The following is a 17,500-nucleotide window of genomic DNA, read 5'->3' on the forward strand; positions in this document are numbered from 1 at the left end:
TCGGCATCACTTACAGCCAGCCGTGAGCAGCCGCCTTTAGAAACCGTGAGTCACATTATGACATGGTGTGTGTGTCGCCGTGGAGACCCGACCGCCTTTGACATTGGCGTGACTGGCGCCATATTGTAACAAACTGACCTGCTGGGAGACCAGATTGCCGTCATGTCTCTATCGTGCACGGCACAGGAAAGTTGGCGTGTAGGAGAGGCGTCTTGGTGTTGGCCCTTGGGGCGCTCATAAGTTCTGCTGTAGCTTATCTTGTTAACTCCTGTCTAATTCTCCCTTTGTGTCTCTCTTCCTCTCTGTGTCTTTGTGTTGGGGTGACTGTGTGGATGGCCCTTTGTGCTTGGCTGTGTGTTTATATATATATATATATATATATATATATATATATATATGTGGCATGTTTGTACGTGTGTGTGTTTACGTTCACATTGTGTGTGTGTGTGTGTGTGTTGCACGCTCTCTGAACAGACCATGTGCAGAATGAGGAGAACTACGCTCAGGCCCTGGACAAGTTTGGCAGCAACTTCATCAGCCGGGACAACCCTGACCTGGGCACGGCCTTCGTCAAGTTCTCCACCCTCACCAAGGAGCTGTCCACTCTCCTCAAGAACCTGGTGAGTGACTACTGGCCAGCACCGCCCACTGGGAGACTGGGGGCCTGTCCTCTGGTCCACTCAACTTCTACTGGCACTCATTGCCTTTATGAGTAGCATATGGAGTTTATGATCATATGGTAATATAAGATTACCTGCATTTTGTTTTTATTCTAAAGAATAGTTGAAGCAATGTTCATAACTCATGTCATGTGTACAGTTAAGTAGTTATAGTTAGTAAGCAAGGCAATTTTATTTGTCTTCACGGCTCTTCACAAGGCAAGTAGAATGCTCCATTGACTTGAATGGGCTTTCCCAAAGTTCTACGGTAAAATATTTTCATGTAATTACCGCTGCAAACATATAATTACAGCTGTCAATGGGAATGGGTTTTGTGCTTCTGATACGTCTTTCATATCACTACGCAAGAACTGGAACTTCATTCAAAATTTCTCAGCAAATACCACGATGAACGGTAACAAATAGGCTAGGCTATGTAGGCTAAAGTCATATCGTGGAGAGTTTATTATTTCGTTTTGGCAAGTAGCCGTGTAATAAGCGGGATAATGTATAGAACGCCGGTCATGATTGGGAAAATAAGTCCCTTCAGGGCGGAACAAGACCGGTTTGGCCTGTCGGGACTTTTTTTCCCAATAATGACCGGCATTCTATACATTATCCCTTACATATTTCATACCAAGGCAGTTCAATGTGCTTTACACATCATCAGTAGAAAACAGTAAACCTCAGCAAATCGCAACATTTAACATTTGTAAGGGTAAATAAAATGATTTAAAAGAAGATAATAAAATAAAAGCAAAGATTAGACCAGATAAAGACAATAAACTAAACTAGAAAATGTAATTTCGAGGAAATTACCAGTGCATGAAAATATAAACATACTGTATATTAACATAAAATGCCAAACAAACTTTTATTTGGAAACAGTTGGCAGGAGTCATAGTTGATAACAACTGACAGTTGAAATGGCTGAACAGTTAAATAGTTGAGTAGTTTAAATAGTTAAATTATTTAATGAATTAAGTGAATTATTGTAGTGAGGACATTTATTTTGAAACAGTTGTGGGCAGAGGAAATAGTAGTCTTAAGAGAGCCAGATTGTATGCTTAAAGCCTGAGACAGAGTATATAGTTTAAAAGTTGAATGTAGATAGTTAATAGTTTGGATTAACACCTGGTTTTACAAGGTGGAAGTATTTAGGCACAGAATAGACGTGCGCTTTCAGGAGCAGTCTCATGGCAATTAGCCATGTTCAGCTCCCGCGACAGGCAGTTTGCGCTTTTACATCATTGCGGCCTGTTTGTACATACCTCGCAATGATTTTACATGCACAAATACCCTTTTATAAGTAGTTATAACTTATCTTTCGGTTTTAATCTTGGAAGTAGCAAGTCTTTCATCTGACATTGGAAATGTCACAGATTTTTCATGGTTTTCATGATGTGGCTTATTTTAGAGTTGTAACTTGGGGGAGATTGGCAGAGGTCTGTGATATATATTACTTGGCTTTGGAGGCAATAGTAGGTGTTAAGTTCATAAGCTTGTTTTCTATCATCTCTCTGTGTGTGTGTGTGTGTGTGTGTTCCGTGGGTGGTTGTGAGTCTTTCTCTTGCTGCCATGTTTTGTAGAAGTAGCCCACAATGCCCATGCTGAGAATTATGACAGTTGAACACCCCAGCAGGGTGCCAGTTCATATATATGTGTGCGTGCACATACACACATTTGTATACGCTTGTCTGAAAAGGTTGCAGTTTAATTATGATGTCTTAATCTCTGAGTTTGTCGTCACATGTGTGGGTGTGCATCTGTGCAGCCATGAATATGCATGTTTATGAAAGCAGCGAGCGAGGTTTTGGTTTTGAGGAGTTCAGAATAACATGTCTGAATCATATCTGTGTATGTGCCTGTGTGCCTGTGAGTGTATGCCTGTATGCATTTGTGTTCGTGCTTGTGTGTTCTTGTGTCATATGTTTGATTATGCTTAGGGTTTTGTGAGTGTGTTTGGTCCTAAGTCGAGTCCAGTGTATACTTTTGTATGCACTACTGTAAGAGTGGTGTGTGCTATTGCACACATTGCATACAATTGTATGTACTGCTGTATGTCCTGTCTACAGGATTTGTGGGTGGCATTTTTATTTCAGTTCCTACAAATCATCTAGACCTGCTAAAGCCTTTGGGCTGTTCCACTATGTAGGAAAGATTGCATGTAGAGCCTGTGCCATGCCGAGAAATCCACCTTTTTACTAAGAATGTGTGCAGCCATTTGTAAGTCATGCCTTAGCTGTGACACTAAGAATTAAGGTGCTGGTTTTATCCAGCTAGTGCTACAACATTCTACTTTATCTCTCTTTTTTTTAACTCCTTCCCGTCATTGCATCACCATTCTGTGTCCTTTTGTGAAATGTTTTCTGTTTCATTCTTATGCATTCCCCCTCTCCTGCTGTCTTCTCACACTGCTTCATCCCATATTTCACCACCAGCCATTTTTACTCTCCCATTCTCTCTTCTCTCTCCCTTCACACACACACACACACACACACACACTCTCTTTCTCTCTCTCTCTCACTCACACACACACACACACACACACACACACACACACACACACACACACACACACATTCCCTCTAGCCAGCACTCCTCTCTGCCTCTCTAGAGTAACTAGATTAGGTTTATTGGTGTGGAAAACAGGCATCTCTGTCTGTCAAAGCAGAACTGGACAAAACAGTTCTGCTCTCCCTTACATTCAGCCTGCCTCCATTAGAGACCGCTGTGTGTTTAGGAGGGGCATGCCTTAATGTGAATGTTTGTATGAATGTAGTATTGTTAGGTAGGCTTTGGGTATTTGTGCGCATTGGAGAGGGGAAAAAAAGCACAGAGAGTCTGAAAGAGGGATGGGTACAAAATGTGAAAACGAAAGTAGAATAGAATCAGAAGAGAATCAGAAAAGAAATTCTCTTCTGATTCTATTCTACGTTCATTTTCACATTTTGAGAAACGAGAGAGAAGGAGAGTGGACTGACTGTCCCTCTCTCTCTCACTCCTCCACCTGGACATGCCAGTGTTGCGCCCCTCCCCTCCCTTTACTGGTTTATGTCCCATGATGCTGGTGTCATCAGACTGCATGGCCCATGTGTCCATGTGCGTTCCCTTCGTCTAGGCGTGCACATCTATGCCCCTATGGCATGTTGCAATCACTGTGTGATTGTTTTAGGTGTGCTTGTATGCTGGACATACTGTATGTATGCAATTGTCTTGTACTTTTTATTTATGCATTGTTGGGCTGTTGTGATAAGTAAATTTCCCATGTGTGGGATTTAATAAAGTCTTATCTTATCTTATCTTATCTTATCTTATCTTTGCTTTTGCTACTGCTGTCACTCTCTCTTACTCCCTCCCTCTCTCCCCCTCTCTCTCCTTCTTTCTCTCTCTTCCTTCCCTCTCTTCCATCTATCCTTTTTTTATTTGCCCATCTCTGCTTACACAGTGTGTTTGTGTGTGTGTGTGTGTGTGTGTGTGTGTGTGTGTGTGTGTGTGTGTGTGTGCGTGCGTGCGTGCCTGCATGTCCATGCATGTATGTGTCTGGTAAAGGGAGGCATTAAGAAGGTCATTAAGTCTGCTGGTAAACAACTCTTGCTCTCCTGGTTGATGACAGGGCAGCTTGTCTTTGCTTGGGAGGCCTTTACTGATCTGAGGACAGTCTGCTGGAAAGGTTGGAGAGGCCGTTGCTGTTGTGTATTAATGAGGCATGGGAGGAAAGGGGCTGACACGGTGCTAAGTTGTGTAATAAGCCTTTCGTCAGGCTCCATCAGATTCTCTTTGACCTTTTGATGAGAGGAAGCCTGGCTTTTTTACATTGGAACAACAGAAACCTGGGGATTTATGGGGAACTTGAAGAGAGTCATGTGTAGGTATAGACAGGCAGTACACACACACATGCATACACGCGCACACACATGCCCACACACACACGCGCGCACACACACACACACACACACACACAGACACAAACACACGTCCACTGAGATATGGGTTAAAGATGTCAGGATATGCAGACTCGCACACCCTCAATGTCGCTGCATACACACATTCCTTCTTTTGAAGATGGGACATCTTTGCTCTCCTATGTTAGATATGAGAAAGAGTCTGTGGGAGAGTCCGTGTGTGTGTGTGTGTGTGTGTGTGTGTGTTTCTTTGTGGCTTACACGTCAGTGTGGGTGTCACCTTCCTGTGGCATTTGCCACTTTTAAATCTAGACTTCCAATTTTCTGTGGTAACAGAGATGCCAGTGTGATGTGAACGCTCAGACATGTAGTTCTGTAGGCATCAGTCAACTGGGTGATCCTTTTGTTCACTAATAATCTACAATGTTAACATATGGGAATTTTGTAATCCAAAAAGAGGAGAAGGCTAAAGCCCTTGTGTCATTTCCTTTGTAATTTAATTTGTGAGTAAAAGGCCAACTGTAACATTTCTCTTGTACCGTTTAGCCACTAAATATTTCAATTTGGCCTTTTTAAACAAGAATGGCTTAACCCCATGAGGTCTTATGACCTCATATTCATAGTCACAGAACCTCTGTCTTTAACTCTGAATCTCTAATGGCTTTTTCTCTCTACAGTGTAGTCATATTAACAGAACTATAAGTAGCCATTATCTAAATGGTATATTAAGTACAGTACTACGTTAAATACAATGAAGCCACCACACTTACTGCACTGGTATTGGACACTGAATCTTTGACTGGCCTTTTAGTCAACAGTCTCACACTCTTCTGTTCCTGATGGGCATTAAAACAAACAGAGAGAGAGAGAGAGAATTGTGTGCTTTTGCCCCCTCATGTAATGCACTGCGGTGAAGTGGGTCAGGAACTCCGTTTTGTGCTGCTTTTGGTCAGGCCCCTGCTGTCGAGCCGGAAACGAGCATGCAAGATAGCAGGGGCTGGTGGGAGCTCTTTGAATCTCATTAGAGAGAGAGAGAGAGAGAGAGAGAGAGAGAGAGAATTGTGTGCTTTTGCCCCCTCATGTAATGCACTGCGGTGAAGTGGGTCAGGAACTCCGTTTTGTGCTGCTTTTGGTCAGGCCCCTGCTGTCGAGCCGGAAACGAGCATGCAAGATAGCAGGGGCTGGTGGGAGCTCTTTGAATCTCATTACCAAATCAATATTGTTTTAGTAGGCCACGGAAAAGCAGCTTGCGTGCTAACAGTACCCTGCTGCAGTATGTTGCGTCAGCATTGCGCAGGCTGTGCAGCCAGGCATCGATTTCTAGAGAGAGGGGGGGAGAGAGACAAAGAAAGTGAAAAAAGAAGTGACACAAAAGCATGAGAGAGAGGGGTGCCACTTGGTCGTGTCAGCTCTGGTGTGCTCTATCAAGGAGGAAGCCTTGGTTGGAATGTGCTGATAGATGAGATGGATTTTTTTATCACTTTTGTCCTCTTCTGTGCCATTGCTCTTTCATGTGCTTGTAAAGCAAGATTATTTATGCTCTCCATGTCCTTTTTTCCCTCCCCATCTCTCTCTCCCTCTCTCTCTCCATCCCTCAGTTGCAGAGCCTGAGCCATAATGTGATCTTCACGCTGGACTCCCTACTGAAGGGGGACCTGAAGGGAGTGAAGGGGGTGAGTGGACACTCCCCATTCTCACTGATACACACATCACCTCTCAGAGAGAGAGAGAGAGAGAGAGAGAGATTGAATCAAAGAGGAGGAATAGAGGGATGAATAAGTGAGATATGAGAAGAGAAATAAAAGATGGCGAGAGAGACTCCAGGAGAACTCCTGACCTGACAGTCAGGCTTGTCTGGACAACATCAGCAGCTTCCAATCTGAGAGAGACAGAAGTGTGGATGGAGACAAGTTGTAAGGAAAGAGACATTTTAGTGTGATTGAATGAGACTATAAGTAACTACGAGGCTAGAAGCCAAAGACAGAGAGGTGGAAACAGAGGACAAATGATGGAAGGAAGCAGCAAGACGGATGAGGGGAGGAAGAGGAGGGGGAAAATTGAGGGAAAAGAGGAGGCAGTCACATTAGCTCTAGTCAGTGACTCTGTTTCTGGGATCTGTCCATAAATCAGCCAGTAAATCAGTCTGACCCCCCCCCACACACACACACACACACACACACACACACACATCCATCTCCCTGCTCCATGTTGTGTTTGGAACAAGCACTCAGGGTAAGCAGGTCGTGACCTCGGCGACTTAGCAACATGGAAGGCGTGGCCCTGGCACGCAGACACACAAACAAACAAACAGCCCCGATCCCAGAATACCCCCTCCGAACCTGACATCCTCCTTAAGACGAGGACAGCAGACTGCTTGTCAAAGATTAGGGGGAGCAGTGCAGCCTTGGGGAAAAAAAAAAAAAAAACCTTGTTAACCTAGCTGTCACAAATACTGTAGCAGCAATGCTAATGATACCACAGCAAGACTGAATTAGACAAAAATATGCCACCATGACCTCAGAATAATGCAGAAATAAAATTTTGTGGTAAAATGTTTTTCTCTGTTTGGCATTGAGTCTGCCACTGACCACTGACACCACCACTTCACCCTCATGGCCACAAAATCCATTTAACCTAAGCCCTCACTGAAGAATAATCACTATCCACTGTCCAGCAGTTAATAACGCTGGCTTAAAATGATCCACCACACTGACATTGATGTAAAACGACCACTAGTACATGTAAACTTGGCTGCTACCCCAGTAGCAGAGGCCACTGGATGTTCTCATCTACATCTGTTAGCTTTTTTCCATTGAAGCTCAGCTTTGTCCAACTGCCCCACTGTTAATGCTAAAAAGTGTAGTTTGGCATTAACCAACACTGTCATTGTTACATTAAGGTAAAGCTGCCACTGCAGATGTCTAATTAGCCACCAGCATCATGGGTTAAGGCTACTGGAAGTACACACACTCATCTATTGTTGTTAGTGTTATCATTGGAGCTCAGTATTGCCCTGCTGTACTCCTCTTCCCCTGTCTGGATTGTTAGCGTTGGAGCTCAGTGTGTTCCACTGTCACAACAAGTCATCAGATGCTCTCTGAGGCCCATCCAAGCGCTCAAGGTAGCGGACCAGTGACGCAGCCATTAGAGTGCGCCTCCTGTGTGATCTTACGGTAGTAATGACGGCTCGGCCTCACCCCAAACCCCAAAAGCCACAGCTGCAGCAGCGCCCAGTCGGAGTGGAGCACAGCCTGACGTGTGTTGCAACACCAGGAGTGTTTTTCGTTTTTGAATGGTTCCTGGAGGGGCTCTCCTTCTCTTGCTCCCTTTCTTTCTGTCTCTAGCCGTCTTGCTCTCTCTGCTCCTTCTTCTCGCCTCTCACTTGCTTTTCATCTCTCTCTCTCTGTCACACTCTCTGTGTGTGTGTGTCTATCTCTCTCTCCCTCTCTCTATCTCCCTCTTTCTCTCTGTTCGTCTCTCTCTCTGTCCTTCATGTGACTCCAGGCGGCCTCTTTGTGCAGCAGAGACCCCTTGTTGGCTGCTGGCTGCAGCTGGCTGATAACTTTGTTTTTCCTGTTTTTCAAATTTCTCTCTCTCCCTTCTCTTGCCTCCCCTCCCCTCCCTCCCTACTTCTCTGTCCAGGATTTGAAGAAGCCCTTTGACAAGGCATGGAAGGACTATGAAACCAAGTTGTGAGTGTGATAAGTTTTTCCCCTGTTTTGCACCCCCCTCACTCCACCCTGTACACAGCCTCTCTTAATCCATGTCTGTTGTTAATGTGTGGTTGATGTCACTGCCTCACCATATTGCATACATTTTCCAGCATCATGCTCAAATTAAGACTATGCATTCTACATGTGTGAAGTCATTTAAAAACAACTTTCATACAAATTAAATTAAAAAAAGAATAGGAAACTAGAGCCAGACGTGTGTGTGTGTGTGTGTGTGTGTGTGTGTGTGTGTGTGTGTGTGTGTGTGTGTGTGTGTGTGTGTGTGTGCATGCATGTTTGTGTTTGTGTGTGTGTGTGTGTGTGTGTGTGTGCGTATGTTTGTGCCGGTGTGTTAAATCTCACGGATGTTCCCAATTGCAGTACCAAGATTGAGAAGGAGAAACGGGAACACGCCAAGCAGCATGGAATGATCCGGACTGAGATCACTGGAGCCGAGATCGCCGAGGAGATGGAGAAGGAGCGCCGTCTCTTCCAGCTGCAGATGTGTGAGGTCAGACAGACACCACCCTGATGCCCACACACACAGACACACTCACCATTATCCACAATGCAGCTGCAGGGATGTGCCATCTTAACACATGTCTATCATTAGGAATAAATATGGAGGTCTCTGGAGAGCAGCACTGGCCTCTGAACAAGCTCTACAGGGAACTTGTTCTTTTGGTCAGAGTGTGAATACTTGCACGAGTCAAGCTGTACACATAAATCAGCTGTGTGAGCAGGCAAGCTTTATTCCCAGAGTACCAGGTTCTAGAGACTTGGACCACTATGAACAGAATACTCTAATTAAGATAAGCAAAGAGCATGATAGGGATGCGTTGCCATGGCGATCAGATCCCTGTGAGCACCAGTTGACTGACTGGTCATCAACCAAGAGGATAGACTACTGTGTAACTACTCCTGTAACCCCCACACACTCTGGCTGGAGTAGTTACACTCACACTCAAGCTGTGTGTGTGTGTGTGTGTGTGTGTGTGTGTGTGTGTGTGTGTGTGTGTGTGTGTGTGTGTGTGTGTGTGTGTGTGTGCGCGCGTGCTGTACGTGTGGAGGGGTCAGAGATGTTTTTGCTTCATTTTCCTGCTGTGCTCTGTCTAAAATTGAAATAGCCTCCTCATGTTAATTACCACTTAGAATAATTCTGGCTGAATAATTCTGGCTGAGCCTCGCAGATCAGAGACTTGAGGGAATAAGGCAGAAAAAGATCCTGCGTGCATCCGAGCTGGTCTCTGGATATTGGGCTAAACAACACGTTCAGTCTGTGTGTGTGGATGGTCTCTGGATATTGGGCTAAACAACACGTTCAGTCTGTGTGTGTGGATGATCTCTGGATATCGGGCTAAACAACACGTTCAGTCTGTGTGTGTGGATGCTGGATGTGTGTGTGAGGGGATGACACTCGGGGTGGTCAGGTCTGGATTGTATCTGGAGGACTGTGCCAGGCCAGCGGGACTGCCCATGACTGACTGTGAGCTCTGTGGCGTACTGTGGTTTTCTCTCGTCTCGTTGAAGGGCTCTATGACTCACCAGATTAGTGTGTTTGCTGCAGCCCCCCCCCCCCCCTTTCTCTCTTTTTTTCTTACTTTCTCTCTTTCTTTCTTTCTTTCTTTCTTTCTTATTTTCTTTCTCTTTCTTCCTTTCTCTGCCTGTTTTTCTGTCCAGCAGTCTTCTGTAGCAGTTTCCATCTGTCTGCCTTTTGATTTTTCGTCTTTGCTCTGTCTCTCTCCCTCTCTCTCTCTCTCTCTCTCTCTCTCTCTCTCTCTCTCTCTCTCTCTCTCTCTCTCTCTGTCTCTTTGTCTAGAATGTTGTGCGTTCATGTTTTTGTCTAGCCAGTTTCTCTCTCTCTGGCATGGTACACTGGGCTGTCTTGCACGTGCTGCAGTGTCCTGCTTGCTCTGTGGCTTATCTCCCTGCTCCCTCTCCCTCTCTATATGGCTCTCGTGTCGCCTCCAGTCTTTCACACAGTGAATAGACTTTTGCTTATTTGCTCTCTGTGTCCTCATTTTGCATTTTATCTTTTCCCTCTCGTTCTCTGCCTCTCTTGGTCCATGCTGCAGTGTGTGTGTGTGTGTGTGTGTGTGTGTGTGTGTGTGTGTGTGTGTTTGGCTCAGAGAAGGAGAGGTTTAGCAGGCTGAATTATTAACTGTAGTTGAAGCCCTTCCTCATTCACACAGAGCTTCAGCGGCGTCACAGAACAGGGCACCAGAAGATGTGGCAGTTTGTCTGAACAAACACACACACAATGTCAAAAGCATATGTTTTCATGGGAATACAAGTGTACACACAAATCAATGCGCTCTTTAAGTCAACACACACACACAGACACACAGCACTCCTCATGCAGCGAAACCAGACTAGATTAAATTCCTCTGCGGAGCTGCAAAATGGGCTGCAGCTGGAGCCCTCTGCAAGCTGTTGTGGATTTGCCTGCCACAAGATAAACCAGGATTAAGATTAATGTTTTATTCATTTGTATCGTGAGCATGTTTTATAGATTTTCGTTGTCTGCTGCATTGCACTTTGTGTGCTGTTCTCAGACGTCCCGAATTAAACATGATCATAAGAGTGCTTTCTCTCCCATCCGCTCCTTCTGTGAGAGGAACGGCAATCGCTTCGGACGTCCAACAGACCCGATGCGTGTCATGGAATTTGTGAGACCCCCTGGTTGGTTGTTTGGTGGGATTTTCATTCTGCACCAGATGGGATCGGAGACGTTTGTCAGGATGTTGCATTGATCAGATCGCCACACTCCCCAGTTTGAAGCAAGAGGAACATGTCAGACAGCTCCGTGAACACAAGCGCACACAACAGGAGAGCTTTGTCAGAACGTCCCAAACAAAACTTCATTAAGCCGAAAGTAGAACACATTTTAGCACTACCTCTGAGTTATTAATAATACATCTTAAATATTAACCCTACATCCTATTTGCCTGCTAATGTTTTATGCATCCCGTAGAGCTCAAAGCTGGCATACCCCAAAATCTCTTTCCTTTCCCCTGCAGTACCTGATCAAAGTGAATGAAATCAAGACCAAGAAAGGGGTAGACCTCCTCCAGAATCTGATCAAGTACTACCACGCACAGTGCAAGTAAGTCCTCTGACTCTAACTCTAAGTGTGCATAATTTGAAGTTTGGAGTGCTAGGTTTTTAAAAAAAATGAAGACCGTTACGTGTTCCTCCCTTATCTCCCAGACTCAGGTTGAAAGCTGTGTCTTTGTGTGGGAATTGAACTTCTCTGAAAGCCCAGAGCAATAGCTTTGCGTGAGTCATCAGTAATAGCTGAGGTTCAGGTGAAGGACAGCGAATATCAGCATGATATTAAATGATGAGTTTGCTGAATCTAGGTCTCTTCAGACACATCACATTAAGGCCGCATCTGGCTGCACCGACTCTAATAGACCTTTGTCCTCGGTAACATCAGGTGCTATTTAGCGCAGTAGCATCATGACGACACGTGGCGCTTAGCCTGCAGTTTTCTGTTTTTATTTATTTCTTTTTGAAGGGGTTAGGGGTGGTTATGTCACCATGGCAACTCAGGCCCTCAGCAACTTTACCTCCCGGATGGGTGCCTGTGCACTTCCAGATGACTTTTGGAAAGTACAGTCATATTTAAATCTTATAAATATTCAGAGGCAACATTCAGATGTGTCTTGACAGCGGGTGGATGGTGGGTTTGGGGCAGGGGGTGTAGTGTGGTGGTAGGGTGGGTTGGGGTTTTGGGGTGGTGTGGGGGAGGGGCATGCATTTGGGCTATTTCAGTAGCACTGAGTCAGTGCATCGTCTGTGTTGACAGTCTTGGCATTACACAGCTATTAGTCATGCACATCAGCAGTGTCCAGTTGTCAGCGTAATAGTCCAGCGGCCGCTTGGTATGGTAATAACTTCCATACTGTTGGATGAGAATAACAAAGCAAATTGGGCAGGCTACACTGTTGTGAAACTCTATCAGCTACAGTATTCAGGACAGAAATGGGGTTCATTTTTGTTAGTTTGTTTTCATTGTTGTGTCATGGATATTAACTTTGTTGCCATGCAGAATCAGTGCTAAGGAGGACCACATTAATTAGTTGCATACTGTAACACTCACATGTCATGTTGGTCAGCAATTACAGTTCATTAATTTCCCTGTTCTGCATCCCTACCCCTTCTTTTCTCCTCATAGTTTCTTTCAGGATGGCTTGAAAACTGCTGACAAGTTGAAGCAGTACATTGAGAAGTTAGCTGCTGACCTCTACAATGTATGTACACGTCTATACTTTTTTTTTCTGTTCGAGTTGGTTATATTTGAACTTGGGGGTCTGATGATTTCTCATCTGCATTCTTCAGCTGAAGTTCTTCATTCTTTGTTTGCAGATAAAGCAGACCCAGGATGAGGAGAAGAAACAGCTCACTGCTTTGAGAGACCTGCTGAAGTCCTCTCTGCAGCTTGATCAGAAAGAGGTAGGCCCAGAGAAAGGAGTGCATCAGAACCTTGTACTGGGTCCATTAAGAAAGTTCAGTTTGCTCTGAAAAAGATAGAATGTTAAATCTTCTGTTAGCCATGTTAGTTTCATAGGGGATGGCATACCATAATGTTACACAAATATATTAAGAATGGGATTATAGTACTCCTGAAACACAAAACGTTTCATTGGACTAGCTTAAACATTCTACAAAATATACAACTAATGCTCTGTCCTGTGTCATATGGCCGAAGTTGAATCCCATTATTTATGTGCATAGAAAACATATAATATAATACATTGTCATATTATGCGTCATTGTAAAGGCGGGCTGTGGAGGAATGTTAGCATAGAATTAGCACCTTTCTGCTCAAGTGGGTGGGTCTTGGTCTCTCACTGTAGCATTCACTGTATCACGTCAGTTATATTCACTGATTGATTGCCTTATAGCTCTGTAGTATGGCCTGGGCCTATGATAGTTACACGGCTGTGTTTGTGTGTTGGAAAACAAAACCGTTGTTTGGTTATGTGTGTTATATTCTTGATGAAATAATACACTGGTGCACTTTACTCACATGCTAGCTTTTTGCAACTTCACTTTGCAGCTGTAGAATTGTTTTGCACTGCACTGCACTGACACACAGATACACAGGCATGTCCACAGTTTCACTGCTACGTTCTTAAAGTATGGTCTCTCAACACACACACACACACACACACTAAAGGGTCACTAGCACCACCTGGCTGTATCTTTCACGTTGTTGTCCTCCTATCTCTTTCTCGCTGCCTGTCCGGATTGAAGTCTAGGAGAGTAAGTCTGCTGCATGCTCACTGGCTATTATGTTTAAGACACCACTTCACTGACTGTCTGGTTTGCATGTGTTACTGTGCCAATAACTTCTCTGTCTGTGGTTGCTGTGAGCTTTTAAAATGTTTTATGGTGATGTGAAATAATGGTTTCGTGGGTGAGGTCTAGTTGATTTCATGATTGTCAGTGGAAGTTTGTGTTTGAACTTGTGTGTTTGGTGCATTTGTGTGACATTTGTCTGAAGTTTCAGATTTCTGTAGAATTGTATGTGACTGTGTGTGTGTGTGTGTGTGTGTGTGTGTGTGTGTGTGTGTGTGTGTGTGTGTGGGACTCCCAGAGCAAGCAGGGGGGCTACAGCATGCACCAGCTACAAGGCAACAAAGAGTTTGGCTGCGAGAAGAAAGGCTATCTCATGAAGAAGAGCGATGGGTCAGACACACACACACACACACACACACACACACACACACACACACACACATACTTAAACTTAAACACACATTTTAGAAACTGTCAGGTACACTGATCTCACAATATCATGTTTACAGGTTGCGGAAGGTGTGGCAGCGGAGACAGTGCTCGGTGAAGGGAGGCATTCTCACCATTTCCCATGCCACTGTGAGTATAGCACACACACACACACACACTTTACCACAAGATACAGAAACCCAAATTAGGTTACTTCGGGATACGGCAGGAAACCGATACAAGTCCACTCCCTCATTCGCTAGCTGGTTGGCTGTCAGGAAATCACAGTGCTTGCTGCCATGGCGACAAAAGTGGAAGTGATGAGTCAGCATGAAGGAAGAGCTTTCCACTGCACCAGCGTTCTGCTGCTGTATTTCCTTTTTCCTGTTCCTTTGGAATATTCTCTTGGATCTATTTCTCTCTCTCTCTCTCTCGCTCTCTCTCTCTCTCTCTCTCTCTCTCTTTCTCTCTCTCTCTCTCTCTCTCTCTCTCCATATGAATTTTACATGTAACTCATATGCAGGCCCACGACTACATGGGTCACTGTTGGATCAGTGAGGTTCCCCCATTAAGATGTATTTAGAATGTCTGGAGAGCTGATTACACAGAGAGGAGCACAGAGAGTGCACTTGTCCCTCTGAGACTTGGGTCTGACTCTGATATTTTGGGAACAAACTCTGGATCAGTCAGAGAGAGGCTGGCAGAGGCCAAGGCCGCCATGGCCTGTGTGCAGTCATTGTGGCAGACGAACTGCTGATGACCTCTCCTTCCCTCCCTCTCTCTCTCTCTCTCTCTCTCTCTCTCTCTCTCTCTCTCTCTCTCTCTCTCTCTCTCTCTCTCTCTCTCTTTTCTTTCTGTCTGTCTCCTGTTTTCTTTCTTTCTCCTATCTCTATGCCTCTTTCCCTCCCTCTATCTCTCTGTGACCCTCTCTTCCTTTCTGCCTATATGTCTCTCTTTCACTCTCTCCCTCCCTCAATCTCTCTCCTCCTTTCTTTCTTTCTTTCTCTCTCCCCCTCTGTCTCTCTCTCGTGCGGGCACGAGGCCAGTCTGTTACTCTGCCAGCTAATCCCTGCAGGACTGATAACTGCTTGTTAGTATCTGATTAACATCTCTCCCCCCTCTCTATCCCCTCTCCCTCCCCTCCCTCTCCCCTGTTTGTGTCCCCTCATCTCTGCCCAGCCCTCTGAGCTTCTGCTGGAGCTGGCCACAGCCCTGGCATGGAGCCCCAGGGCAGCAGTTTGGTGTGTGTGTGTGTGTGTGTGTAGGGGGGGGTTCAGCCACTGCAGGCTCCAGTCTCCCCTTGTGACTCCTGCGTCTGGTCATATGATGCATTATGTGCTTCCAGATCCACCATGATGGCGGTTGTTCATATAAAGTGGAATCATCTTTCATTGGTCTTGATTGGAATGATTCAACGAAACTGATATATATGAATATTTAAACCGAACTGAGCGTCTTAATGTATTTTTTACACTGCTTTGCACACACATTGAAGATTTATGCACTTAAAGAAATATTGACGCAGCTCTGTCTTTAATGTAAAAAGCACCATCATGTTTTTTTAATCCAGATAAATTATACATTCTGATTTTGCATGGTAGTGCGCACTGTGTCCGTTTAATTATTGGCTGCACTTCAGTTCCACTCTATTTAAGCACAGTCGTCGTCTTTTCGTTTTTCAGGTCTAATTATTCCAATTCCAAGTACCACATCAGTGAACTTGAATTTGTGTCGGAATTAATATATCTTTTTATGGAAAAGAGTCTAATATTGTGCACTCGCACGCCTATTAACAAGTGAAAGACCACACACAGGAGTCTCTCTGGGAGACAATAAGATGTGTAGAAGTTACAAGGTCAATCAACCAACTTTCCCTGTCAGTGGTAGTTTGTGTTCAAGCTAACTCCAGTTCCAAACCAGACCTCTTAACTATATTCCCTGAAGTGGGTGTTGCATGTCTCCTCACAAAAACAGCTTGGTTGTTGCCACACACACACACACACACACACACACTCTGCAAATGTTGCAGCATGTTGTGAAACCACACTGACTGCCTGGGATTTCCCATCCACAATGAACACAACATGTAGAGAGCACAGCCTCATCAAAGACATGTTTTGAAATGGTGCACATCCACCACGTTCACTGCTGTCAGTCTACACATCTATATAATATGTAATAGTAATACAATAACAATATTATTATTAAGTCTATATTGTTCTATTTTAAATCCATGGGGCATGGTAGATGAGTGAGATCAATAATTGGGTCAGTGTGCTGTGGAGTGTGTCTGTCTGAGCTCCACTGAGCTGCCCTGCGGTGTGTGAATGGGTGTGGCGGGCGGCTGATGTGGGCACACACACATTGTGTGGTTTCTCTCAGCAACGCTTGGAGGTGTGAAATTAGCTTCATGTCGCTCCGCTGCTGTGAATGCAGCCGGAGCGGCGTATAACAGCCTCTCGCCGTGCTCACCGAATGACTGTGAATGCGCAGCGAACATGGCTCCACCTTGTCTCCCTCCGTCACCTTCTGCTGTACAGTACATGCCTCTGATTGAATTGTCCTCCTGTCATCGCTTTTACAGGGATGAACGTTATCTGCCACTACGACGGATATCCCATCAATTGATTTCTGTAGAGGACATGATATCATTGTAGACCCCAAGGGAAAAAATGTGCATATGGTAGAAGATAAATGAACGATCGCTTTTATTTTATTCTCATGCATCTGTCATTCATGTCGTTCTCTTGAAATTTGAGAATTCACAACATAAATTCACATTGTATTATGAAAAAAGACATTGAGTAAGGTAGTGTAGCTATGTAGAAGCATATTTTCTTCTAATGATGTTACGTTACGTTAGTAGCGATAGTAGACAGTTAACGTTATGTCACAGATTTGTATGTGACAAAGTAGACACGAATAATGAGTTTATTTGATCAAAAATATGTGAAGTTTAAACTATTAAGATGTGCAAAAGGTGAAGCAAATAGGCCAACCTTAAGATTTGAAAGTAGGCAATATGCCCGTAGGCCTATGACATCTTCAAAAATGCCTGATAAATTCAGGTACAGAAATTTTCTTTGTTTTAAGCCCTGCACTTTTTTGCTGATTCTTTATGCTTTTGTTTTCTGCTGCAAACAATTTATTGTTTTGTTGAAATTCAGTCTTCTTTGCATCTCCCTCTGCCTCCATCTCATCATTTTGTTCATTGCAACAAATTGAAGTTGTAGCGTTTGGTGCGGGGTTTTTTTATTTTTAAGACTGCAATTAAAATTAATCTCTCTCTCTCTCTCCCTCTCTATAGTCTAACAGGCAGCCTGTGAAGCTGAATCTGCTCACATGCCAGGTGAAGCCCAGTGCTGAAGACAGGAAGTGCTTTGACCTCATCTCCCGTAAGTCGACTCATGATTGATTGTACACAGAAACACAAAACACAGACACTCATACCCCCCCCCCCCCCCTCCACACACACACACACACACACACA

General features: G+C 44.5%; 1 protein-coding gene across 1 annotated transcript in view; it reads left to right on the forward strand.

Annotated features, from left to right (window-relative positions):
- Positions 1 to 470: 470 nt before the first annotated feature.
- asap1b (ArfGAP with SH3 domain, ankyrin repeat and PH domain 1b) overlaps positions 471 to 17,500 on the forward strand; it is a gene marked incomplete at its 5' end in the record, with an annotated part of 40,440 nt that continues 23,410 nt past the window's right edge. The window contains 11 exon segments of the mRNA XM_048266851.1: positions 471 to 620; positions 6,163 to 6,237; positions 8,207 to 8,256; positions 8,656 to 8,785; positions 11,295 to 11,380; positions 12,455 to 12,530; positions 12,646 to 12,732; positions 13,537 to 13,545; positions 13,871 to 13,971; positions 14,091 to 14,160; positions 17,318 to 17,405. Of these exon segments, the coding sequence (XP_048122808.1) occupies positions 471 to 620; positions 6,163 to 6,237; positions 8,207 to 8,256; positions 8,656 to 8,785; positions 11,295 to 11,380; positions 12,455 to 12,530; positions 12,646 to 12,732; positions 13,537 to 13,545; positions 13,871 to 13,971; positions 14,091 to 14,160; positions 17,318 to 17,405 (922 nt within the window).

The sequence above is a fragment of the Alosa alosa genome, chromosome 16 (assembly GCF_017589495.1).
Source record: "Alosa alosa isolate M-15738 ecotype Scorff River chromosome 16, AALO_Geno_1.1, whole genome shotgun sequence".
NCBI classification, from domain to species: Eukaryota; Metazoa; Chordata; class Actinopteri; order Clupeiformes; family Clupeidae; genus Alosa; species Alosa alosa.